General features: G+C 50.9%; 1 protein-coding gene across 21 annotated transcripts; it reads right to left on the reverse strand.

The window, feature by feature from the left end:
* Positions 1–457: 457 nt before the first annotated feature.
* MGAT1 (mannosyl (alpha-1,3-)-glycoprotein beta-1,2-N-acetylglucosaminyltransferase) lies at positions 458–25,660 on the reverse strand. 21 transcript variants are annotated; one of them, XM_025386910.1, is made up of 4 exons: positions 19,823–20,866; positions 19,048–19,235; positions 18,666–18,761; positions 458–3,021 (listed from the first exon to the last, which is right to left on the reverse strand). In XM_025386910.1, exon 4 carries the CDS (start codon positions 2,893–2,895, stop codon positions 1,561–1,563), a length of 1,335 nt encoding a protein of 444 aa, XP_025242695.1. In that variant the 5' UTR covers positions 2,896–3,021; positions 18,666–18,761; positions 19,048–19,235; positions 19,823–20,866; the 3' UTR covers positions 458–1,560. The 21 variants fall into 21 exon arrangements, with proteins under 21 accessions (XP_025242695.1, XP_025242699.1, XP_025242692.1 ...); XM_025386914.1 differs by having other exon boundaries at positions 20,581–20,647; XM_025386907.1 differs by lacking the exons at positions 18,666–18,761; positions 19,823–20,866 and adding an exon at positions 25,469–25,660 and having other exon boundaries at positions 18,812–19,235.
* Between the last annotated feature and the right edge of the window lie 656 nt (positions 25,661–26,316).

Here is a 26,316-nt window from a genome sequence, read left to right on the forward strand (position 1 = left end):
CTGTGAGGCCAACCCTGGTATCAGCTGTGCACCCTGAGGCTCGCCGGCAGGTGATAAAGGGCACTCAGTAAGCACTGCCTGGGCCAGCAGAGGCACAAAGCACCTCTCAGGGACCACCCTCATCAGAGGACCTGGTTCTTCCCCAGACCAGGCCTGCCCAGCCAGCAGGAGGCAGAAGCAGGAGACACTCACCAGCTTTCCTGCTGCGGCCTCCTGGCTCTACAGGATGATCAGCAGGAGCACAGCTTGGGGGTCCTCTCTACCTTGTGGCCTGCACTTCCTTTCCCCCCTGGCCCCCATCCCCTGGGCTGTCGCTGGCTCTTCTCTCCCACTCATCCACTTTCCTTCCTCAACTTTGCTTCCTCCCATCCATCTAGCCCTCTCCTTAACTCTTCATTCTCCCTTTTCCTTTCTTCCCCCGCCTGTCACCTCCTTTTCCAGGAAACACACACACAAATATTTTTCAGACAATTCAGCCTTTACTTTATTTTAGAAAATAATTCTGTAGCTTCCACTTTCTTTCATGAAACTGAGGTCAGGCAAGAAGCAAAAATCCACCAAGTCCTCTCCACCCTGCCATGGCATCCTGGCCTGTGAGGACATGGGGCGCCTGGGAGTGGGCAGGGAGGCTGGGCAGCACTGGGCCAGAGGCGTCCTGGTCACTGCTCCACCTCATGCTGAGAGGCCACCAGAGCCATAGCCTGCAGGGAGGAGCCTGTGCGCCAAACCCCAGAGGAAAAAGGGACACGCGGATCAAATTCTGTCTTCTACCAAGTCAGCAGGAGCCTCCTAGAGCAACAGGGAGGGGACTGATTTTCAGAAAGGAGGGGTCAGGGCACAGTCCCTCTCTGAGGTAAGGCAAGAGAGCGGTTGTCCCAGCACAGGGCCTTCCTCCCTGCACCTCTCCCCTGACAGCTGGGCATAGGCTGAGGAGAGGTCTTGCTTGCCCCCTTCAACTTTCCATCTCAGAACCATAAACTGCTAGGCTGCAGGGAGAGAAGGGCTGAGTGGGGGTCAGAGACAGGAGAGAAGGACGAGGCAGTGAGCCCCAGTGACCCACCAACTCCACCAGACCCTGACAAGGCAGCCCCTTTGGTTAGTATCATTTTGGCCACAAATATGTCCCCTTCTCCCATAACCCAGCCCCCACTGGGGGAAAGGGAACAGGTATAGAAGGAGGGCTCATGCCCTGGCTGGAAAAGCCACGTCAGGGAGAAGGGTCTGGTCAAGAGGGCAAACGTTGCCAAACTCTCCGCACATGCTCCAGGAGAAAACTCAGGACGTGGACATTTCTGGCCTCAACAAGCCCAGTGTCCCCCTACCACACAGTGGTTTCCTGCTTAATACCCCACAACATACCCTAGAATAGTTCCCCTGATCTGACTCCCTTGAGAACGGGAGAATCATCCTCACGTTATCATTTGTGCACTTAAATGCCACTCGGAAAAATCAAAAAGATAAATGCACCTAAGAGGGAAACACAGGCAGGCCGATGCAGCCTGGGGACTGTGGTCCCACCTCAGCTCATGATGTGGTAAGGAAGGGCCCACTAAGGACAGGCTAATTCCAGCTAGGATCGTAGCCCTCCCACGTCGGCGGGGGCGCCAGGTGGACACGGCGGCCCCGGAACTGGAAGGTGACAATACCCCGGTAACCAGCTCTCGGAACCCCCGACTTAAGGTCATCCATGACACCCAGAGCCTTGGCGAAGGCCTTGAAGCTGTCCCTGCCGGTATACTGCACCCGCACCTCCCCCAGCTCCTTGCGGTCATTGGTCCTCACTTTCTCCACCTGCAGCTGCGGAGCCGCGTAGACGCGGGCGAGGAAGTCCCGGTCATAGGCCTCCCGCTGCAGGTAGGACAGGTCCAGCTGGGTGAAGTGCACAAACTGCTGGTTCAGCTTGATGAACTTGAGGTGCTGGTCAAAGAACTGCCCGTGGCTCACACCCTTGCGGCCAAAGGTCATCGTTCTGGAGATTTCGGGGCGTATGCAGGCCCGCCCCTTCCGCTGCTCCGGCCGGCGCATCCAGTCGTCCCAGAAGGCCTTCGGCCACTTGGGCTCCAGCTCGGCCCAGAGCTCGGCCAGCAGCAGCCAGCCCAGGCCAGGGAAGAAGTCGGTGCGGTAGAGCAGCTCGGGCTTGCCGGAGTCCACCATCTGCTCCTTGCCGTTGTCATTCCAGGCCGAGACGCACCAGAGCGAGGGGTCGGCCTTCAGCAGCGGATAGGTGGCCTGGAAGTACTCGAAGAAGTCCGGGGCCACCTCCAGGTCATCCTCCACCACCACGGCCGCGGGGAAGCGAAACTGGTGGAAGACCTGGCCCAGCGCCCAGCGGTAGTGCCGCGCGATCTTGTAGTAGCCCTGGAACTTGCGGTGGTCCGGCGGCACCGCGATGCTGCTCAGGTCGGGCTGCCGGATGTGCGTGACCGCGCTGCCGTAGGAGGCGATGGCCTGCGCCGTCTCCTCGTGCCCACAGTCCTGGCTGACGATGATGGGGAAGCGCTCAGCCGAGGGCCGGTAGTGCAGCAGCTTGTCCAGGCAGCGCCGAACAGTGCTGCGGTCACAGGCGATGACCAGGATGGGAATCACCGCTGGCGCTGGGGTCACAGGCACGTGCGGCTGGGCGGGAGGGCCCGCTGTGGGCACCCTCCCCCGCTGGCTCCACAGGGCATCCCCGATCTGCTGCAGCAGCCCACGCTGCCGCTCCAGCTCCACCTCGGCGTCTTGGGCCAGGCGAATCACTTCCCGCGTGAGGCTGGCAGGGTCATCCAGAGCACTGACTGAGGGTGGCCTGCCAGGTGCTGGGCGTGTCCAGAAGAAAAGGAGCAGCAGGGCATTCCAGGCCACAAAGAGGATAGCGCCCCACAGCACAAGCCCTGCAGACTGCTTCTTCAGCATCCTGGCCCCCACCGGGGAGGGCAGGCAAGCGGAGGGTTCAAGGCTGCCCGCGGCTTGCCCGGCTCCCTTGCCTGCAGTCCGGGGGATGCTTCCTCTGGACTATGGGATTAGCAAGCAGCCATGCACCTAAAGACAGGAGAGAGAAAACAAACCGTCACACAAAGGCGTGTGGCTCCACACCCCACAGGTAGAGGAATGTGGGGGGCAGGAAAAGGCCAAGCCTGAGGGTGGAGGAGGGCCAGATTCCAGAGCTCTCTGCGGAGTCTACATATATGCTGACTCTCAGCAACATGTTCTTGAGGGAGAGGTAGAATGTGATGCTGGTAGAGGGAGAGAGAAAAAGAATCCTAACTCCTCTCTTTCCACCTGTCGGAACTCATTTCCCTCCAGCGGGGAAGGAGGAGGGAGGAGCAAGGAGTGAGAGCATCCGCCTACCATTCCTCTAACCCAACTGCCCCAAGATTACTGATTTTTAAAATCAAATATCACGCCTCAGGGCTAAAATTAATCCCTCACCTAACAGGGAAGCACCAGGGGCACCCCACGAATGTCAGGAGCAAAATGAAGCTGCCCATCATCTCCAGGGTTATTTAACGTTTTGCTGGAGGAAGCAGTCAATGCAAATGAACCAAGAAAAAAACAATTCAAAGCAGAAGTGGAAAAGAAGCGAGCTATTTCTATTATCTTTACTTGTGAGAATATGCCTGGAAAACTCTAAGAAAATCAGTAACAAACTAAACCAAACTATCAATGAACTGAGCAAGGTAATGAAATATAAAAATCAACATACACAAATGGATAGCCTTTATATCCACAAATGACTCATGAGAAGAAAACATGCATGAGAAAACCCTACTTACAAAAGCCAGAGAAATGAGAGAATATTTAGAAATAAACTTAAATAAACTTAAACATTCAAAACATATGTGAACAAAACTATCATTCCTGAAAGACACAAAAGAACATTTGAACATCCCTTGTTCTTGGTCAGGACATCTCAGCATCATCAAAAATCCCAATAAAAATACCTTTTTATGGAACTAGACGAACTGACAATAAAGTTCACATGAACAACTAGGAAAACAGTAAAAATAAGCTGTGAGGAGGGACTTAGCCCTACCAGATACTAAAATACTGCACACTGGCCAGGTGAGGAGGGACTTAGCCCTACCAGATATTAAAATGCTGCACACTGGCCAGGTGAGGAGGGACTTAGCCCTACCAGATATTAAAATGCTGCATACTGGCCAGGTGCAGTAGCTCCCACCTGCAATCCCAGCATGTTGGGAGGCCAACGCAGTAGGATCACTTGAGCCCAGGAGTTCAAGAATAGCCTGGGCAGCACAGAGAGACTCTGTCTCTACAATAAATAATCAAAAAAAAAAAAAAAAAAAAAAGCTGGGCATGGTGGCATGCACCTGCGGTCCCAGCTACTTAGCAGGCTGAGATGGAATCACCCAGGTCTGGGAAGCTGAGGCTGTAATGAGCCGTGATTGGACTGTGCCATTGCACTCCAGCCTGGGCAAGACAGTGAGGCTCTGTCTCAAAAAAATTATAAATATATACACACACACACACATATATCACATACTACAAAACCTCCGTAATTACAACTGTGTGGTACTGGTACATAAACAAACAGACCAGCCAGTGAAACAGAATTTAAGCTCCAGAAACAGAATCAATACACAAAGAAATATAATATGTAATAAAGGTGCTACTTAAAATTCCCAAGGCCAAGATGGTCTTATTAATAGTGTTATAATAATTATGTAACTACGCTATATAGCTTGAATATGGTTTGTTCTCTGAAACACATGCTGGAATTTGACCCCCAGTGTGGTGGTGCTGGAGGTGGGGTCTAGTGGTAGGTGTTTGGATCACAAGGGGGCCAGGGCAGAGCCCTCATAATGTCCTCTGGTGAGTGAGCTAGTTCCCCAGGGATAACAAGCTGTTATAACCAAGCCCAGTCTCTCTTGCATGCCCCACTTCCTTTCTACTGTCTCTCCTGCCTGCCCCACTTCCTTTCTACTGTCTCTCCTGCCTGCCCCACTTCCTTTCTACTGTCTCTCCTGCATGCCCCACTTCCTTTCTACTCTCTCCTGCATGCCACACTTCCTTTCTACTGTCTCTCCTGCATGCCACACTTCCTTTCTACTTTCAGCCATATCCATATAAAAACCTATACAGGAATGTTTATAGTAACTTTATTCATAATCACTCAAAACTGGAAATAACCCAAAGGCCCATCAACAGGGAAATACAGATAAACAAATTGTGGTTTACTCATAGAATGGAATAATATCCAGCAAAAAAACCTGAATAAATCACTGACATACACAACACAATCTCCAAATAAATACACAATATGGGTCTTTTTGGGAAAAATAAAAAAGAACACATACACTATGATTCCACTGACATAAAACTGCAGAAAATAGAAACTAATCTATATGACAGAAAGCAGATCAGTTGTTGCCTGGGGATGGAGGCAGAGAAGGGCAGTGGCGTAGTTACTACACAGGGGCTTTAGGAAACTTCTGGAAAGGTGGATATGTTTATTATCTTGATTGTGGTGATACTTTTATAGGTATATATATACACACACACACATATATTTGTCAAAACATCAAATTGTACACTTTATATGCAGTTTATTGCACATATTTATATCAATTGTATGTCAACGAAACCTCAAAAAACTTTTTAAAAAAAGACATTATTGGGTAAAATGACAAAGTTGGAATATGGACAGTAGGTTAAAGTATCAGTGATAACTGATTAATTCCAATTCTTAGAATGGATGCAACTTCTTAAATGGTTCAGAACAAAAATATACTGCATACATAGAGAGGGAGAGCAAATGGAGCAAAATATTAACAAGTGAATCTGAGTAAAGACAGTATGTACGAGTATCCTTATACTATTTTTTTTCTTGCAATTTGTGTAAGTTTGAAGCTATTTCCACATGAAGTTTCTTGACAGTCAAATATGTAGACATTGCCCATAGCTCTGAATAGCTTCATCCATCAGTGTAGCCCCAGCTGGGCACGTCAGCAAGGCAAATTGAGATGATCTGTTCGCCCTGAATTCCTCTGTCAGTCACCTGACAACATGCATCACACACCTGCTCTCTGCCAGGCTCTGGGAAGGAATCAGGACACAAACCAGTGAGAAAAAGGCATGGTCCCACCCACCCTCCAAGCTCTACCAGACCACACTACTGGAAAGGATCTGAAACACTCCTCAATTCCCAGCCAGCTGCCCTTCCAGACCATAACTCCTTGACTGTCCTGCCTCTGATCTACCCTTCACACCTGGAAGCTTCAGGCATGCACCCTCTTACACCGACAGCTCTGCCAGTCACCCTCTTACACCGACAGCTCTGCCAGTCACCCTCTGCCTCACAGCCTCCTCTCTAATCCTGGTCGAAACCTTGGGCCTCAGATCTAATCTCTGAGGCTCTGGGCTCTCAAACCAGCAGATCTGGCTTAAAAGGGCTGATCCTGAAGGGCGTCTAAAAAGACCTGGATTCTGGCTCCCTCCTGGGGAGATTTCCCCAGCCCCTGCCAGCATTCACCACCACTCGTCTTCTTCCTAGAAACCAACCACCCCCACCGCTCCAGGACATGTCTTCTCAGAAACCTCAAGTCCATTTCCACGTACCTGTGCAATTAAATTCCTATTATGTCAGGGCTCACACACTACAGATCAATTAGATACATGTCATCAAGTGGCGGAGGAATTCAGGCAAACACTGTTTCAGTTGGCCTCACCGCTGTGCCCAGCTGGGGCCACACACATGGATGAAGCTACTCAGAGCTGTGGGCCATATCCCCATATTTGATTTTTAAGAAACTTTATGTGGAAGAAAAGAGTGATGCACAGAAGAGTTTCAGTTTATCTCCTTTTTTTTTTTTTTTTTTTTTTTGAGACAGAGTCTCGATCTGTCTGTTGCCCAGGCTGGAGTACAGTGGCATGATCATCTCAGGTCATTGCAACCTCTGCCTCCCAAGCTCAAGTGACTTTCTTGCCTCAGCCTCCCGAGTAGCTGGGATTACAGGCGCCTGCCACCATGCCCAGCTACTTTTTGTATTTTTAAGAGAGACGGGGTTTCACCATGTTGGCCAGGCTGGTGTCAAACTCTGACCTCAAGTGATCCACCCTCCTCAGCCTCCCAAAGTGCGGGGATTACAGGTGTGAGCCACGGTGCCCAGCAGAGTTTCAGTTTCTTCTTTGCTCTCCCTTCAGGATGTTGTCCATGTTGGAACTTCCCCTCCAATCTGATGGCCAGGATTCCCTGTCTCCCAACTTCTCGCCTCCTAAATGACTGTGCAAGAAAAAGACTTTATATAACAGGATGGGGATGGAGAAGAGGGACTGAACTCTATTCACCGAAGTGCTGCTCTGCATGGCTTAGAAGGGCGGGGCCACACTGGGCTCAGTGGCTCAAGCCTGTAATCCCAGAGCTTTGGGAGGCTGAGGCAGGCAGATCACCTGAGGTCAGGAGCCTGGCCAACATGGCAAAACCCCATCTCTACTAAAATAAAAATACAAAAATTAGCTGGGTGTGGTGGTGTGCGCCTGTAATCCCAGCTACTTGGAAGGCTGAGACAGGAGAATCCCTTGAACCTGGGAGGCGGAGGTTGCAGTGGGCTGAGATGGCACCACTGCCTTTTAGCCTGGATGACAGAGCAAGACTCCATCCCAGAAAAAGAAATAAAAAAGGGGGCTAGAGGGATAGCCCGTCCCTGACTTATCAACGACCTGCAAGCCCTTATGGCAAAGCCTCATGGGACCCTCCAGACGACTTCTGCACCCTTTAGATGACTTTTTACTCTTCTCCAAACATTAGAATTTGTGGCCCACACCCACTACCTGACACTTAGGACCTCCTGCCCCACCCTTCTAAGTCATGCAGGTCAAAGCAATCTTCTGACTGGGTTTTTACTTAGCAAATCTGCACACATCTGCAGTGGCTGGAGAGCCCACAGGAAAAGCTGCCCCAGCCCAGCCCTGGCCTCCACTTTAGTGCTTGGACCGTTGTTCTCCAGCCCACAACCCTGTGCTTCAAACTTGCTCCTCTTGCTGTAAGAGTACATGACACCCCTATTTCTAGCCCACCTGCTTCTTCACATAGGCTCATCCTGGGCCCCAGTGTTATTTTCCTACTGTTTACCCATGTAATTCCTGGGATACGATCCTCAGCTCTGCCTGGAAGTTAGTGCTGTGTGCACACACATGAACCAGGAGTCACACACTCTCTCACAGCTGGCTGTGCCCAAAAGGACGGTCAAACCCAGACCCTGGCCAGCAGCGGTGACCTGCTCCTCCAGGAAGCACTGCTCAGGTCTGCTCAGGCCACCATCAGGAGAGTGCAGCAGTAACAAAGGCAAGTCAGACAGCCCAGAGGCGTCACCCTACGTTTTGTCACATTTCTGAGACTCAAACTGGGTTGCTGTGAAGATCAGATGAGATAAGCCATGTTAGGTGTTTAGAACAGTGCCCGGCATGACCACGTAAATACTGGCCAGTTACTTCACTCCTTTCTCCCCATTCTCTTTGTTCCACTCTACCACACTCCCATCGGGCACCCCAATGGCCAACCCCTACCCTTGGGGTCTGTGCATGTGCCCTTGAGCCAGCTCTGCTCTTCCCTATCTTCTTCACCTGGCACACTCTGTCGTGTCTCTGCCAAGATGCCTTCCTTCACGCCTGGGACCACGTAAGGTCCACCTACCCTTCACCAACAGCAATGAGCGCAACCACCTGCTCGATTTCTCTCAAGTCCCCTCAGCTGCAAGCTACATGAAGACAGGGATTGGCTCCACCAGCACCACCAAGCCGCTGTGCTAGGGCCCTCAACATTCAGCAGACGTGCCTGGGATCTAAACACATCCACAGTTCCTCAACTGCAACTGCCAAATCCAAGAAGCACTAAAAAACAGAAGTTTTCTAAACTCAATTGGCAGTAAAGCCTCATCCAAGCTCATTTGCTAAAATCTGATCTGATCTAATATGGGGCTATTTATAGTCTTTTATCTCTCCTGCTGTGGTTATTCATACATTTTGCTACAGAAATAAACATGGTGGCTTATGCTGTGCTGCTTCTGATCTTCCACTACAGAGTAAATTCACCCCAAAAATTCTGAATTCTGAAATACGTCTAGGCCCAAAAACTTCAAAACTGTGAGAATGGAAGTACAAAGTTACTCACTGACTGCTAGCAGCCCATGTCAAACCCTCCAGCCTGTTAACCTGAACTCACTCCTTCATAGGAAGGACTGCCTTAAGTCTGGACTCTTGATGTAGTTTCCTGGCTGGTCTACCTGTCACTCATCCTGCTTCCCTCTCACAAACCCTCCCAACAGCAACAGTGCATCCCTCCTGACAAGCACGTCTGGTCACATGAACTTGCCTTAAAGCCATCAGAGGCTGCACAGCCCACCAAATAAAACTCAAACTCATTATGATGACATACAAAGCCCTTCTTACAGACTGGCTCAAACATCCCTTTTCAACCTGACCTCCCACCACCCACCCCAGGGACCCTGCACTCTGGCCTCAGCAGGATGCTTTTTCCCCAATAAGCAAACCTGGACACTGCTGGGTCTTTGCTCCAGCTGGCCCCTCACCCTGAAATCTGGCCCATGGCACCCCCTGCCAGCCGCCCACACATCCTTTCAGGCCACTTCAGGTGACTCCTTCTGCAACATCGCAGACAGAGCCAGGCCTCCCTGTGGCTACACTCCCATAGCACTCTCTCCACACCATAACAGAATCTGTGGTCACACGCACCTGACTCCCACCTTCCTCCTTAGGAAAGAAGACTCTGACTTCTGTGCCCGTCACAGTGCTTGGCACATGCGTGAGGTTCAAGTGGCTAGATGGAAGACTGCTCACACTATTAGCGAAACCAGGGAGAAAGATGGTCAAAGCAGCAGCAAGAGCGTGAAGCGTTACATTTTCCAAAGATGACCGTACATATCCCATTCCATACGCTCTTCTTACAAGTGACAAAGACAGTCCTGGCTCCAGAGCGGAGGGTCTGTGCTCCCTCCCTTTGGTTCTGGGAAGAAGAGATGCTATGTGACTTGGAGACTAACTCATAAAAGGCAGTAGTTTCCACCTGGTCCTCTTAAGATGCTTAATCCTAGGGCCCTGCTACACGGACAGGACCCCGCTACACGGACAGGACCCCTCTAGGTATTCCAACTGACAGCCCCAGCTAAGGTCCCAGCTGACAGCCAGCATCAACTGCTAGACACAGGAGACGGCCCTCCAGATTATCCCAGCCCCAGCCATACCTGACTGCAACTGTGTGAAAGACCACAAGCAAGAACCACATAGCTGAGACGTTAATGAAATGATTCTGTTGCTGTAAGCCACTAAGTTCTGGGGTGATTCATTATGCAGCCAGTAGTACCTGAAGCGATGAGAAAAACAGAATCTAGATAATCTTGACAAGCAGGGCAAGAGTCCTCCCTGTCCTCCGTGCTCAGTTCAAAGTCCAAACACTGAGGCCCTGTCTCCACTCATGCCCCCTTCCTTATTAGATATCTACTCCTGCATAATAAATTACCTCGATATTCAGTGGCTTAAAACAACAGTTATCACTTACTCTTTCTCACAGTTTTTATTGGTCAGAAATGTGGCCAGTGCAGCACAGAGGGGAGGGATGTGTCTGCTCTACCATGCCTGAGGCCTTGCTGAAAGACTCAAAAGTTGAAGGCTAGACTCCCCTGAAGGCTCTCAGGTCTCTCACATGTCTGTAGGATGATGTTGGCAGCAGCTGAGACATTACTGGCAGGGGTGCTCGCTAGAACCCCTCTATGTGGCCTGGAAATGTACTGGAAGTGGTGGCTGCATGCCAAAGGTGAGTGTTCCAAGAAAGCGAGCAAGCCAGGTGAAGGTGTATCCTGCTCCTGATTCAGCCTTGGATCAGGTCTGTCTTACTCACTGGTCAAGGGAACCACAAGTTCCTATCCACATTCACGGGGAGAGAATCACAAACCCCACCACTGGGTGGGAAGTGGACAATGTCAAACGATAACTACATGTGGAAGGGGATACTTATGGGTGAGGCCCTTTAGGGGAAATACAATCTGCTACACCTTCCTTTTTAAGTAGAACAACTGTCCTTGATCCTGACCTGAGTTCCTAACGATATCACTATGAGACTGGCATGCAAGGCACAGGCTCAAAACTGACTTCCATTTTCTAGAGTTTTCACAACTCCTTTAGGGAAGTGACACAGCCAATCCACACCACCAAGTACAAAGACACCAGGGTGGGAGATGAGAAGTGTGTCTTTTCAGTACCAAACCCTTCGGCCAAAACCCAGGCGGCTCTGGGTGGGTGCTACCCACCCCTACGGGGCTCACTCAGTTTCTGAATCATTTGAAGGACAGCCTAGGAGCTGTGAGAGCCTTTCTAACACTCTGATGCCATGGTATTCTCCAGCCTATTTCCTTTATCTGGCAAAAAACGTTTCTTAAACAGCAAGTGAACACCAGACAGTCAACTTCCAATCATGAGCAATAAGAGAGAAGTTATATTTAGCTTTAAAATTAAGTATAGAAGTGGAAGAAATGGTAACAGATTTTCCCTTCTATCTCTGCTTTGCTTAATGTTAAAAAGCACTACGTAAAAATTCCAGAAAATATAGACATGTCACAGATAATGGAAATCTAACTGAACTACTTTCATGTTCATTCTTAGACCTTGGCTGGACTCCTGTATCATGTACCATGCCCATAATTTCAGGACGGAAAAAAAAAAAAGAAAGGTAGTCAGAGAAGATACACTAAATAATTCAAGGGTTTAGAGAATAAGACCTAGGAGGGAAAGGATACAGGTTATTCATCCTGGAAAAGAAGAGCTAAATACAAGTGCCACAAAAGGCATGAGGCCTGGGATTCAGGCGATCCAGCCAGCAAGCAAGGCAACTTTGGACAAGTCACTTGACCCATTCGTACCTTAGTTCTCTCATCTACAAGGTGACGGGTTGATTTGGTTCATCACAAGGTACCAGTGCCTGGATACTGAGGATAGTGACAATTTCCCTAATGCCCCAAACAGTAATGAGTTTCCCTTGTTACACAGGCCACTGAGGTCAGACACACTGCAGTGCTTTTAACAGTGAGAATAAGACACAGAAGCAGGGATATGGGTGAGCTCAATGGTCCCCGGAATTGGGAAGGACCAGGACCCAGTGATTCCTGATGGAAGGCAGACCCTGGATGATGTGAGCATGTAAGAGCAAAGGCTACATGGCCTGAAAAAATATTGTAAAAGACGGAAAATAAAGTTGGACAACTTCTCAGCCAGTGATGTTCTAAAACAAAACAGTAGACCTGCTACAGCAGCAAGGGTTAACCAAAGTGAAGCTTCAGCCTTGCGGGAGACAGAGCCGGCCAGCCACAGTCCCTCTACTAGAGTTTACCAGACGCAGGCACTGCACATCCCGGGGCTCTCTACTCCACACACGTTAGCAAACAGGTAGGCAGAAAAGTTTTCTTGCCAATTTATTATACATATTTTTCAACACTGAGTCAACATTTCCTTTCTGTCGAGGAGAATCCACCTCTGTTAACTTGGGGAAAGGCCACCTCCCCAGTCTCGCTCCGCAAACCCTCCGGGCACTCCCACCCCCTCCCTGCCCCGCACCCACGGACGCCCTGGCCGAGTTTCACAACATCCTCCCCAGTCCGCGGAGCCCTCCCTCCCTCCAACAGCTGGAGGCCCGGGATTCCGAAAGCAGACGCGGAGTTCCACCCTCCCGGCTCGGGAAGGACTAAGGCGCAGCTGGGACCGGGTCGGCCCGCGCCGCTCCCCAGCCAAGCGCCCTCTCGCCAGCGCTCACGGGCACGGGGCTTTCGGGCGACCCGACGTCCCTGGGGCTCCCTCTCGCCGCCCGCGAGGCCTCCCCCGGTCAGACCTCCGTCCCCGGACCGCCACTCACCCGGGCCTCCCAACGTCCTGGCCCCGAACTTGGCCCGCCCGGGGGCGCAGGGAGCGAGCCCGGTGCCCAGGCGCTGCCGCGGCCGCCTCGCCTTTCGACTCGCCAGCCCTTCCTGCGGCGCGCCGGGGCCGGACGGCCCGGGCGGGCAACGTGGCCCTTCCCCGGCAGGCGGGGCGGGGCGGGGCGGGGCGGACTGACGGGCGGGACCGACCGCCCTCCGCGTCCCGCCCCCCGGCCGCCGTCCGCGGCCCCCTCCTCCTGGCCCGCCTCCTTTCCCCGCCGCTTCTCAGGCAACCCAGGGCCCAAGTTTTCCCAGGCCCCCAACTTCGGGAGTCGGCTTTCCTGCTCCCTGGCGCAACCCTGAGGGTGGACGCCCGACTCCACCCCTGCCCTCGGCCCCCCAGCGCAGCCGCCCTGCCTGGAGCCTCAAGTGGGCCCGCGGTCCAGGAAAGGCGTTCACCAAACCCCAGGCCAAGGGCTGGGAGCCGGTGCCCCCGCCCCAACCCAGGGGAGGCTGAGGGAGCCTGGGTGGGGGCCCCAGCGCGCGTGGGGCAAGGGCAGAAGAGGAACCAGGGTGCCCGACGCGGGGCCGGGGAAAAACACCTGTGCCAAAGCAAGTCAGGGCCAGCTGTGGCTTCTTCCCTTTTGTTTTTCCTTTGTGGGTGGGGAATGAGAGCGTTAGTTCTAAGTAAAGAAAGCAGAGAGAGACCTGTCAGCAGGGTAGGCCCACCAGCCCTAGGCGGGAAGGACTCGGTCACAAGCTTTGGCGGGAGCACCATGGAAAAGCCCAGAACCGGTCTGCGCCTGGCTGGTGTTTTAAAGGGGAGGAAGGTGCGGAACTGAAGAGGAGGTGGAGGTGGACCCAGGCCCACCGAGGGGCGGGAGGGACAGCTTTTCCATAGCAAATACCTGTGGCTGAGCCAGGAGCAAAGTCTGGCCAGGAGGAGGAGAGAGGCAGAAGACCAGGGGCTCCGGCGCATAGAGCCTGTTTCGCCAGCGATCAGGTCTGAGGCCTGGATTCCACGAGGCCGGTGCAAGCCAGGAGCCAGCCCCACTCCCTCCCCAGCTCCGTCCGGCCTGGCCCTCTGCAGAAGCTGGATGCCCACTCTCACCATGGGACCCCAGGCAGTGAGGGTGGAGGCCGAGGGCTACTGGCTGCTGGGTAGCTGACTTCCCCTAGAAGGGCTCCTGCCATATGATCAGGACCCACGCCCCTGACATCAACCCCTCCCCCGTGTGCCAGAGCACGCAGCAGCCCGGAACTCTGAGGCCTGTGGTTACTGACTGACTGCTCACTAACTTGTTTCTACATGAAACCACGAATCGTGCAGGGTTCTAGAGAAACAAAGGGCCGGGCGTACCCTGCAGGCCCCTGCGTGGAGGCGAGGACCTAAATCAAAACTGCTAAAGGGTTGCCAGGCATAGTGAGAGGCCTCAGGGGTCAACCCCTCCCTCGGGCTCTCCTTCAAGCCTCAGGAGCTCTGCGGGGTGGGCGTTATCATCCCCATTCTACAGATAACTAGTTTGAGGCTCAGGGTAAATGCCAACGTGCCGGAAGCCACAAGACCCGGTGGGGAGCATGGCCAGGTTTTAGACGGGGCACTCTTGCGCGCCCCCCATCCACCCTCGCACACATCCTCCAGCGCCAGTGTTCTAAGAGGGCTCTGTGTCCTCTCAGGCACTGCCCTGAAGCCTCCGTGGAAGTGGCCAGAGCCCAGACCTGGAGGAGGAGCAGGAGAAGAGCAGGCCCACCGAGGCCCGCCGTGTGCAGTGTGCAGGAAGCCCGTAGCCTCCACTTTAGCTGACTGTGTGCACTGTGGCAGGAGCCTCGAGCCCAGGAGGGTGTGCCAGTCAGAGGCCAGTTGTCTGTCACCTCTGCCTTATGTTTCTCTAATGAACAAGAGTCAGGGGCCTGGGGGCTCTGCACACTCACACTAGGTGTCAGGCGTAAAGGAAAAAACAATTATGTTTCCTAAAAGTGAAAAGGCTGGGAAACACTGTTTTGTAGATCCAAGACATGAGGAGCCAAAATCACTTTCCAGGAGAAAGGACAGACATCAGGGGGTGCTGAAAGGTGGGGGAAGATCAGCCCATGAGATGTCAGATTCCCACCACTAACCCTGATACTTCTCCATCTAAGGCAGGTGAAGGGGAAACAGTATGAGGGCTGTTTGTGCACTGTAACGCACACCCCCTCTCTACCACCCTTTGTTTAAATCCCAAGGCTCACAGGAAAATTCAAAAGGAGAAATTCCCGGACTGCAAGAGACCATCTCAAAAAGAAAGGGCCTGGTTAGAGAATCAGAATGGGCGTGATGGAGGCAAAAGAAAGCACTTGGTCTGAGAGGCAAGAAACCAGGGTAAATGAGTGCCAAACTGACCTGGGTTTGAAAAGAGGCTCTGAACTCTTGATAGAGGTTACATGGGGAGCAGTGATTGGGGGTAAGAAGGATAGCAACAAGGGCCCAGGATTCTGGGGGTGGGCCTGGGATTGGATTATGTGCAAAAAGAAAAAACAGGAGGATAAACAGTCACAGGATTAAACCAGAATTAGGAGGAACAATACTCTTCTGCCCACTCCACCACCAACAAAAAAGAACTGAAAGGATGAAAAGGAAGTGAAAACTGCTCCAGGAAATTGCCCTCCCATAAACCATGCCCAAGATCCCTGACATTTTTTACAATTTGGAAAGAATTCATGCCCTTAAATTAAAACATATGTTAGCTTGAAAACATCAGTAAAAGTAAAAGCAGGCCAGGTGCGGTGGCTCATGCCTATAATCCCAGCATTTTGGGAGGCCAAGGCAGGCGGATCACGAGGTCAGGAGTTTGAGACCAGCCTGGCCAACATAGTGAAACACCATCTCTACTAAAAATACAAATATTAGCCAGGTGTGGTGGCGTGCACCTGTAATTCCAGATACTCAGGAGGCTGGGGCAGGAGAATTACTTGAACCTGGGAGGCGGAGATTGCAGTGAGCAGAGACCATGCCATTGAACTCCAGCCTGGGTGACAGAGTGAGATTCCATCTCAAAAAAAAAAAAGTAAAAGCAAATGTTTAAAATCAGTGTTTTGTTTCCCTTCTCCCTGCCTCCCAATCTCTCTGTTTGCCATTCTCCCTCACCCCACAATGGAGACCCAGAAATTCATGTCATCCAGGTCAAAGAGGAAAGATTAACATAATAATCACTAAACAATGTCTGTGAAATGTAACTTTTGGTTAGCCACCTCCAATTCCTTTTGGAATAAAGAAGGATATAAATAATTGAGTTAAAATACACACACGGCCGGGCACCGTGGCTCATGCTTGTAATCCCAGCACTTTGGGAGGCCAAGGCCAGGGTCACGAGGTCAGGAGATGGAGACCATCCTGACCAACATGGTGAAACCCTGTCTCTACTAAAAATACAAAAAATTCGCCAGGCATGGTGGCGCGTGCCTGTAGTCCCAGCTACTTGGGAGGCTGAGGCAGGGGAATAGCTTGAACCTGGGAGGTGGAGGTTGTAGCAAGCTGAGATCGCACCACTGCACTCCAGCCTGGCAACAGAGCAAGACTCCATCTCAAAAAAAAAAAAAAAAGAAAAAGAAAAAAAAGAAATACACACACACACAGTCTGGTGAAGTCTATCACTGCTCTTGGCTAAGTAGCCTGACACCTGCTGAGTCCCATGCCCTGGCATCCTGGTGCCCCTGTGAAAAAGCCAACGGTTGTCTTGAAAGGCCTGTCTCATGGAGGGTCAGGTGGAGGGCGGAGGGTGAGAAGGTCAGGGAGAGGAAAGCTTGCTCACTCTAAGGAGGAAATGTTCCACCAGAGAGGCTGTCTGGCGGGTACAGAGCTTCTCTCCCTGGAGGTCTGCAGGACCCAGATGGCCCTTGTCAGGTCAGATGCTGTGGAAACAGCACAGCCCTGGGAGGTGATTTCAGTGCCGACCACTCTACCCTTAGGCAAACCCTTCCCACTCAGAGCTTCCGTAGCTTCCCCTCAAACTGGGAAAAGAATCCCTGCTGTGTTCTCCTCACAACAAAGTGGTGAGGGAAACCGGACAAAACAGATTGATGGATGACACGATGGAAGCACTACGCAAATACACAAATCCCTGGTACCTGGGATCCCAGAGACGGCTGAGGAGGCACCGTGGCATCACATGTCCCTGAGGGACCACTGTGACCCGTGTCTAAACAAAGACCAACACCAGAAATGTGCTGGGTGAAGCTGGGGAAGGTGGCATACCCACCTTGAGACCCACACCTTATAAAGGAACAGCCTGGCTTCAAAGGGGCTGCCCCAGGCATCAAATCAGAGGAGAAAGAACAGCTTCGGAGCAGCAGCTCCACCAGGCCACCGCCCACCGCTCAGGCCGCTGGCGGGAGTGAGGAAAACTCCTGTGGCAAAAAAGGAAAGATTGGGGCAGGCGGTGGAAGAAAAAAATTTAACACGGAAAGTAAGGCATAAGTACAGGATTTTCAGTTTGCAGATAACCTCACTGGCATCCATCCTCAAGGAACACGTGAGGCCTGGGTGTTACTGAGCTAGGGAGAGGCAGAGACTGCCAGAAGCCAGGCTTCCTGCCCTTTGCCCAGGCCACCACATCCTACTGTCTCTCCAAATTCCCAACACTGTGTTCCACCTCTCCTTTCTGCTGTGTGTGGTCACTGGGAAAAGCAGGCATCTTGGTACAGGTAAACTGGAATTGAGGGAGGGAGCAGACAGGAAGTGAGAAGACAAAGACAAACAGAGCTGCTTTTAGTGGGAATACAGCCTGAGAAAATACAAAGGGCAAAAAGATGTCAGTCTGGAAAACAACGTCATCTTAAAGAGCTGGAAAGATAACGAGGATATGGCACAGGAAGGCAAAGACCACCATTCACTCCAAGAAATGCAGTACCAATTCCTAGTCAGACATTTGCCCTCAAGGCTTAGGCATCCCTCCACCCCCTCTTTAATCAGCTACCTCAAATGGGCACACTGAAATTGGACTGCAGAGCCATAAGGACCAATGGAGTATCCGCAAGAATCTTCAATCCAAGTTCTCCTTGGATCCATTCGCCTGTTCTACAACTTGATGATCCCAAGTACTGCTTAACAACAAGATGATGAAACAAATTCAGGCTTTTAACTAAGGACATCTTCTTAGGCTTCTGCCAGCACATATTTCAACAAGAAAAGAGAACTCCTGATTCAGAGTTGTTTCTGTGCTTTTAAGGCACATGTAGCAATATCAATGTTATTGTTTCCTATGTACATGGCCCTGGATACTTTTCAAAATCCTTCATTGTTTCATTTGCTCCTTGTAACAACTTGTAAGGGACCTTAAAAGTCAGTGTTCCCCATTTTGTAGGTGAAGAGAACATGGCCTGTGTAGGGTTGCACACTGACTAAAAAAGTCAAAGCTAGAACACAAGTACTCCTTCCTGATTCCCAAACCTGTGTTCTGTTCCTCTGGTCTTTTCCTGAGCTTTCATGGGCTAAGCTCCTGTTATAGAAAGAGGAAGAGAGACAATTTAGGAGGTGATCTAGACCATTCCCGCCTTCTCCTCCCACCAGCAGTCCTTTTCAGTTAGCTCCCCAAAACAGAGCAGCTGCCTCTCCTAGGTAATCCATTCCAGTCTTAACCCAGACTGACTTGGAATCCTATTATCTCAGCGTTGGAAGGGCCTTTAAAGGTAATCTAATCCAACCTCCCTTCGGAAGCCTGAATTATTTTCATGTTCTCCTTGGCCAAACCTCTCAATTGCCATTGCTCACAATCCCTTACAAGTCACTCATCCAGCCTGGATAAGGACAGATGGGGAACAGGTCTACACCCGGACAGAGTAATGGAGAGGTGTAGCTTCCAGTGCACCCATCTGGATAAGATTGCCGGAATATTAGGCTCTGCAAACTCGCCCGCTCAACAACTTCTGCACACGCACAGTAAGACATTAAATGGGAAATGACACAGGAGCCTTACCTTTCCTCTTGTCTCAGTTGCTCCCCAGGAGATCATCAAACCCCCATTCAGCACTCCATTTTCAAAACTGAGAATCCCAAATCAGATCCACCAAAGTGCAGCTTCTCTCTTCTTATCCAGGTCCAAAGTCCATGGCTGAGCTGACCCTGACGGGGAGGAGTCTGGGGGGGAAGGGGTGTGTCCAGGCCCCTCCCCCCCCACTGCAGACTTCAGTGCCCCTCTCAGGGGTCCGTTACCTCCCTTCATTCAGCTGCCTTATTAAGCTCAGAGTCTGGTGATGGGCAGATCCCAGATACTATCCCATCTCTTGCTCAGGCAGGGGAAGTTATCCACTGTGAGAACTGGCCCATCTGTCTTCTGCGGAGGCTCATAAGAAACAGGCCTTAGAAGCGGCATGGCCCAGGTGGCAGATTTTCGTGTTAACCTGCAGAACATTTCAACATTATAACACTCTCTAATCTAGCACATACCCAAATAGAGTCCTAAAACCTTCTAGTTTCCACTCCCCACCTAAGAGTGCATACTAGATTCTATCATCAAAAAACTTTAAACACTCCGCAAGGTTATACAAAGCACCTACTTAACTCACGTATCGCACGCCAGAACACAGTCACCTCAATAGTGTGTTTATATACAAACACATATAATATAAACATTATATATGTACAAACACATATAAACATTATATATGTACAAACATATACGCGATTCAGGATAAAAGATGGGTCGTACCCATTCTCGCCACAGAAAAGTAACCGGAGACTGTCTTTTAAGAAATCGAGAAGAGAATGCCCTTTCTCCTGCCCGCCTGTCTAAAGCCCAACATAATAATCGAATCTCCCAAGCTTCTTAGGGTGCTAAGTGTTTTAATCCACCAGCCCTCTTCAACTAAACTAATGAATCCTTTCCAGACCGAGATGCTGGCATCTTCTACATGCATTCTTTGCTCCTTTTCCTTCAACTAAGCTCCCCCTCCGCTTGCAAAACTGTGCCAGAGAGATAATTCCCAACCTCTGTTAAAGTCCTTCCCGGGGCTACTCCCGAGAACACTCTCCTGGAATGTTTAAGGCCCAAGTCCTGCTTGCAGCAGCCCCACAGTGTTCCTATTTCTCAGCCCGGATGTCGCCCCATCCCCTCCAAGTTTATTCCTAAACACACATCCCCACACAGACACACACATTCTCCTTTCCTTCCTGTAGGGGCGTGGCGTCCACACGACCTCCACCCCCTCCAACAATGTAACTCCTCCCACCCTTCCCCCGGAACCCCGTGCCCCGAGTTCACAGGAGAAGGGGGTGACACTGCGACCCTCCCTGGACTCCGACCCCCACCCGGCCGCCCTGCGGACGACCCTCGCCCTAACTGAGCCGGCTCGTTACCTGGTTCCCGCCCGCCCCGCCTCGGCTAAGAGCCGCGGCCCGCCCGGGTAGCAATCCAGGCCCCAGGCCCGATCCCCAGCGCCGGCCCAGGCCCCACCCCCTCGACCCCCAGCGGCCCGGCCCTCCCCTCGCACTCCTTCCCCCTCCCACCATCCACCGCAGCCACTTCCGCCCGTCCTCCGGAAGTGGGCCCCGGCACTGCGGCCTCCCACATCCCGCCCATTTTTCTACCCCACGTCCCCAGCCCTTCACCACCGCCACCACGGGAGCGAGGGAGGTGGGTCTGCAGGGCCTGAGATTGTTCGACAGCCACTGTTCACAAGGCTGAAGGGCAGGTGTGGGCAGAACCAGGTTGTGAGAACGAAGCCGGGCGCAGAGTGGCGGCCGTACAGGAGGGGGAGGGGCAGAAGAGCCTGGCCAGAGGCGGAAGCGCACGGCAGGTGGAGGCGCGCGGAAACAGCACGCATGCGTCGCGGGGGTTTGGCCCTTGGGCTGCTGGGCGGGGCTTGGGCGGGGCGAGGACGCTGAGGTGGGGGCGGAACCTGTGCGGGGCAGCCCTGCCCTCTGCCTCCGCCCAAAGGTCGCCCCGCCACGGCCCGCCTGACGCGGCTTCTCGAAAAGGGTGGGGGCCCCCGTGCTGGTCGCGGGTCCCGGCGCGAAGCCTTTCGGAAAGCTCCGCGGCCGGTGTGTTCTGCTTCCTCGGACGCGAGCTGCGTCCCAGTAGTGAAGGAAGGTTTTATTTCGTTCATCGCGGCCGTTTCTCGCTGCCTCCCTTGACGAGGCAGGACCTTCCCGCCCTCCGGCAGGTGCTGTTGGTCCCTGTGGCCGGGCCCCCGAGGCTGCCGGGAGGAGGGCGGCCTGGCCGTTCCCGGCGTGCCCCGGGCTCCTCGGAAGCGGCCTCCGCTCCTTCAGACGTCGGACCCGAGTTCCAAATTGCCCCGCGGTTTTCCCGCACCCTGGATCCTAGGAGCCGCCTCTCGTCTTCGAAGTTCCTGTGCAGCGCTCGCCCCACATTTTCGAGAATCTTCAGGACTGGGCACGGGTTTGCAGCCTCCGTTTTGCCCCCGCTTTTCGAACGCCGGAATCTCGGCCCGGCCTGCCGGCCTGTGTTCTGCGGTGGGATGTCTCCGGAGCACGGACGGACTGAACATTCCCGTTACCGGGAGTGTAATGGTTGCTGCGTCAGGACTCTTGAGATGATTTTTTTATTTGGAACGATACCGTAATATTTGGAATTTTCTTAAAGGAGAAAATATATATTGCTTAATTATATTGCTTGGAATATATTATTCCAAGGAAGAAGAAAGTAAGACCCTTTCTTCGCCCACCTCCAAACCCGCTCCGCCCGCCTGTCTTTCCCATCAGCATTAATGGCGGCTGCATTTACTCAGGCCAGAGCCGGGAAGAGCCGGCTTCACTCTCACACTCTCGACACACCCTGACTGGAAATCCTGTTGACGCTACCTTCAGTCTATGTCTAGGATGCAGCCCCTCAACATGTCCGCACCCCCTTCATCCCTCGCCTGAGCACCTCGGTCTCCTGCCCTCCCTACGCTCCCAGTCGCCGGGTTTCCATGCAGCAGCCGCAGGGATCCTGTGGGTTCTGTGCTCCACGCTGCACAGCGGCTCCTCAGTTTACCAAAGTCCTTACAATGGCCGCAGAGCCGGGCAACCCGCTGGTTGCCTAGCTGTCTGACTTGCTGTCCGCGTCCTCTGGCCTCTGCACTGGCTGCTGTCTACTTGTAAAACCCCCCGTCCAGGCGTGTCCAGGACTGACCCCTTCAGCTCTTTCAAATCTTCACTCCCATGTCACCTCAGTGAGGCCTTTCCTGACCGACCTATTTAAACGTGGCCCTGACCCAGAGCACTGCTAGTCTCCCTTGGCCTGCTCCACTCTTCCCACGACACTCACTCACCGCCTCCTAAAATACTCGCTGTGTTTACCATGTTACTGTCTGTCTCCCGCTACTAGAATTTAAGTTCCCTGAGTGGAGGCACTTTTGACTTTTGATTGCCTGCTGTATCCAGGTGCCTGCAACAGTTGCCTGGCACATAGTAGCAGCTCAGCACACATTTGTGGAATAAAGGAACGAATGAATGAACTTGAACAACTATTTTCATTGTGGAGTATTCCCCTTCAGGCTTCTCTCACATGGAAATATATGAACATAGTTACAAGCACAGTATACATATTTTGCATTATGATTTCTAATCATACCATAGAGACTTTACATATTTCTACGTATTTTCATAATTATAACCATTTTTACTTAAGTGACCTTCGATTTTTCATGCTTATTATAACAAGTCATACAGAGTTGTGTAAACAAAAAATTGTCTCCTGTCCCCCTCTCATCCCACCCTGCTGAAAGGAACCACTGTTTTAAACTAGTGGATATCCAAATATTTTTTATACACGCGTGCGCACACACACATATAACAGGTACAAATTTCACAGTTCAAAGACAGATATTCCTGAATTGTAACTTTATTTTCTATAATTCGAGTCAATTTGTATTTTAGGTCTTTCCTCCCATAGTAGAAAAATGAAATCTAGTTTATTTAAGGTAAATGTTAGTATGTAATGATGTTTATTTATTAATGGTCAGTTACAATTTCAGTTGCTTCAGAATTTACTAATGCCCTTTTCACCATATAATTGCCAGTTTTAAAACGTTGTTATTAAAAATGTGCAATAATTACAGGAAAATAGAAAATGATAAAATAAAAAAGCAAAAACCACCTGTAACACCAGCAGCCAGAAATAAGCCTATGAAAAATACACTTCTATGGCATTTTTAATGACCAAGTGGCATACTATTATACAAATGTACCATAATTATCTCCGCTATTTTTGTACATTTGGGTTGTTTTCAACTTTTCACTTTTGCAAAATTACTTGTAGCTAAATCTATGTGCACGTCATGTTTTTTTTTTTAAGGATAAAGTCCAGGAACTCATGTCAAAAGTGGTGCTCGTTGTTGAAGGCGTTTGATTAATGTGAAAGACATATAGAAAGACGGCACAGCTTCGACATCAACTTTTCTCCACACCCTGCACTGTCACACCATTTTTTGTCATCTTTGTTAATATGATAGAACAATGGTTTCGCATTGTTGTTTTAAGTTTTATTCCACTGATTACTAGTAATGTTGAACCTGTTTTTATGCATCACTTTTGCAGATTGCCTGCGCATATCTTTTGCCCACTTGGATTCATCTTTATCTTATTCATTCGCAAGAACTCTTTATAGAATATCAGCCCTTTGTCACCTATGTTACAGCCATTTTCCCAGTTTGTCATTTGCTTTTTAAGTCTGTTTACGTGCAATTTTGATATTGCAAAGTCAGCGCTAGCTGGGCCAAAAGTCTGGTCTTGCTGTACATTCTCTGCCTTCAGAATAAACACTTAGGAGTAAGCTAGAGATTTTTGTTATCAGTTACTCCACCTGGAGGACCAGCAGGTGGAGTCTCCGTGGTCAGTGTGTCAGACTGTCATTTGGATTGGGGGGGGGCGAAGAGGGACTGAACATCTGGAGAATATGGTTGTTGGGCTCTTTATACAGGTGGACCCCTCTTTCCTATGGAAGCCTCGCATCTACATCAGAAGCAGCAGGAAAATGGCGTCCGCTCCCTTCTGCCTTTCCAGTCTAACTCAAGGGCACCTGAGTGGGTGAACCTAATTGCGAGGGAGTTAGATGTGTGACCTATTCATCGAGAAAGAAGGTAGCCAGGGGGCCTACGTACAGTCCCCACCAAACTTAAGTCTCAGGGCTTCCCATCCTGGCTTGTTGAATTATCTATTCTGGCAGCTGTTCTAGTCAGTACAGCTGATAGTAAATTTTAATAACTGGCAGTAAAAGTCTTCCCCCAGTGACCTTGATTTTCAATGTTTTCTTGGCCATTTTCACACATTTTTTCAGGTGTGTATTTTTTCACACTATTTATTCAGATGATAATTGTAATTCATTTCAGAAACTGGATATCTCTTGTAATTTCCTGGGCTTCTCCGTACCCTGGCAAGTATTCTTTGTGCTTTTTTTAGTCTGAAGTCTGGTAGGTACAAAATACAAAAGTTAGTGTATTTGCTATTTGTTAGGTGCCCTTTCATCCTGGTATTTTAAAACTCTGGCCCATAAAGAAACAACCACACTCACTTCCTCCCTCAATGTTATTGTGCCTCTTGGCAGCTTCTGACATTGTCAGCTGCTTCCTTCTTCTGACACACTTCTGACTCCCATATCAGCATGCTCTCCTGGGTTCCCCCTCCTCTGGCTGCTCCTCCTCAGCTTCCTGACAGGCTTCTCCCTTTTCTCCCTTTACCCGGTACTTGCTGTGCAAATGCTGAGTTCCCTAGGGCTCTTTCCTGGGCCCTTGTGTCTTCTCATTTTACATTTTCTTTCGAGATGATCCCACAGAAGTCACATGGCTTCCAGTATCCACTCCATGTCAAAGATACTTCCTCTGTTTCTATTGCTTATAACAGAGTATCTGAAACTGGGGCCAGGTGCCCTGGCTCACACTTGCAGTCTCAGCACTTTGGGAGGCCGAGGTGGGTGGGTCACGAGGTCAGGAGTTGAAGACCAACCTGACCAAGATGGTGAAACCCCATCTCTACTAAAAACATAAAAATTAGCCGGGCGTGGTGGCAGGCACCTGTAATCCCAGCTACTCAGGAGGCCGAGGCAGGAGAATCACTTGAACCCTGGGGCGGGCGGCGGTTGCAGTGAGCTGAGATCGCGCCATTGCACTCCAGCCTGGGTGACAGAGTGAGACTCCGTCTCAAAAAATAAAAAAACAAATTAAAAATTAAAAACAAGGAATATCTGAAACTGGGTAATTTATAGAGAAAGGAAATTTATTTCTTATAGCTCTGGAGGTTGAGAAGTCCAAAGTTGAGGGGCTGCATTTGATGAGAGCCATCTTGCTGGTGGGGACTCTGCAGAGTCCTGAGGGGTTGAGGGCATGACATGGCAAGAGGGTGAGCGTGCTAAGGTGCTAGCACAGGTCTCTCTTCCTCTCTTACAAAGCTGCCCGTTCTCCCATGATGAATCCATTCATTAGTGAGAATAGAGCCTTCATGATCCAGTCACCTTTTACAGGCCCCACCTCGCCATGCTGCCACTTTGGGAATTAAATTTCAACATGAGTTTTGGAGGGAACATTGGAACCATGGCAACACCTAAATATGCCTGCTGAAGCCCCTTCTCTGTGCTCCAGGGCCACGTGTCCAGTTCCCTGCTTGCCCTCCCAGCTTGGTCCCCTCACAGATGACTCACGTGTCCAAAGCGAAATTTGCAGTGCTCCCCCCGGCTCCTCTCTCAGCAGTCCCATTCTCAGGAAATGGCAGGCCAGACGTCTTCCACAACATTCCCACATCCAGTCAATCAAAAGCCCCCAGAAGTTTGTCTCCCAATTATTTCATGGCTCTTTTCCCCCACCCTTTCCTTTGACCTGGTCAATACTCTCCTGAAACTCCTTCCTCTTTTTCGTCTCTTTTCATGTGTGATTCATTAGATCCACTAAGATCCACCCCTAGAAGGAGAGGGTGGACTTTCCTGGAACACTGAAGGCAAATTTCCCTCTTCCCCCTTTTCATGTTCCCTGTGACTTTTTAAATTTAAAAAAAAAAAAAAAATTCTTTTTTGTTTTGGCCGAGTTGCACCGTAAATACAGGACTGAAGATGATGCGACAAGCCCAGACATCGCCGTGGCTAAGGTGCAGAGCTGAAGACTTTCTATGTGTCATAAGGAATTCTAGCAAAACCCAGAACACTCAGCAGGAACCTGGAAGGGGGTTGGGGTGGAGGACACAGAAATTTCAGTTCAGTTCAGTCATGGGATAAAAGTTACCTCAGTCCCCTAAAAAATCGCAGCACTTTCTCGCCTCATTTCACACTGAAGTATGTCTGCTCTCGCCTTATTCATTCCTTGTATGGCTATTTTAATTATTTTTATTTTGGAGCCGGGCGTGGTGGCTCACACATGTAATCCCAGCACTTTGGGAGGCTGAGGCAGACGGATCACCTGAGGTCAGGTGTTTGATACCAGCCTGGCCAACATGGTCAAACCCCGTTTCTGCTAAAAATACAAAAATTAGCCGGGCGTGGTGGCACGTACCTGTAAT

This window comes from Theropithecus gelada, chromosome 6 (genome assembly GCF_003255815.1).
Source record: "Theropithecus gelada isolate Dixy chromosome 6, Tgel_1.0, whole genome shotgun sequence".
Classification (NCBI taxonomy): Eukaryota; Metazoa; Chordata; class Mammalia; order Primates; family Cercopithecidae; genus Theropithecus; species Theropithecus gelada.

Bases quoted from the DNA above. Each gene is read 5' to 3' on its own strand.
- MGAT1 (XM_025386915.1), bottom strand. From the start codon at position 2,895: ATGCTGAAGAAGCAGTCTGCAGGGCTTGTGCTGTGGGGCGCTATCCTC.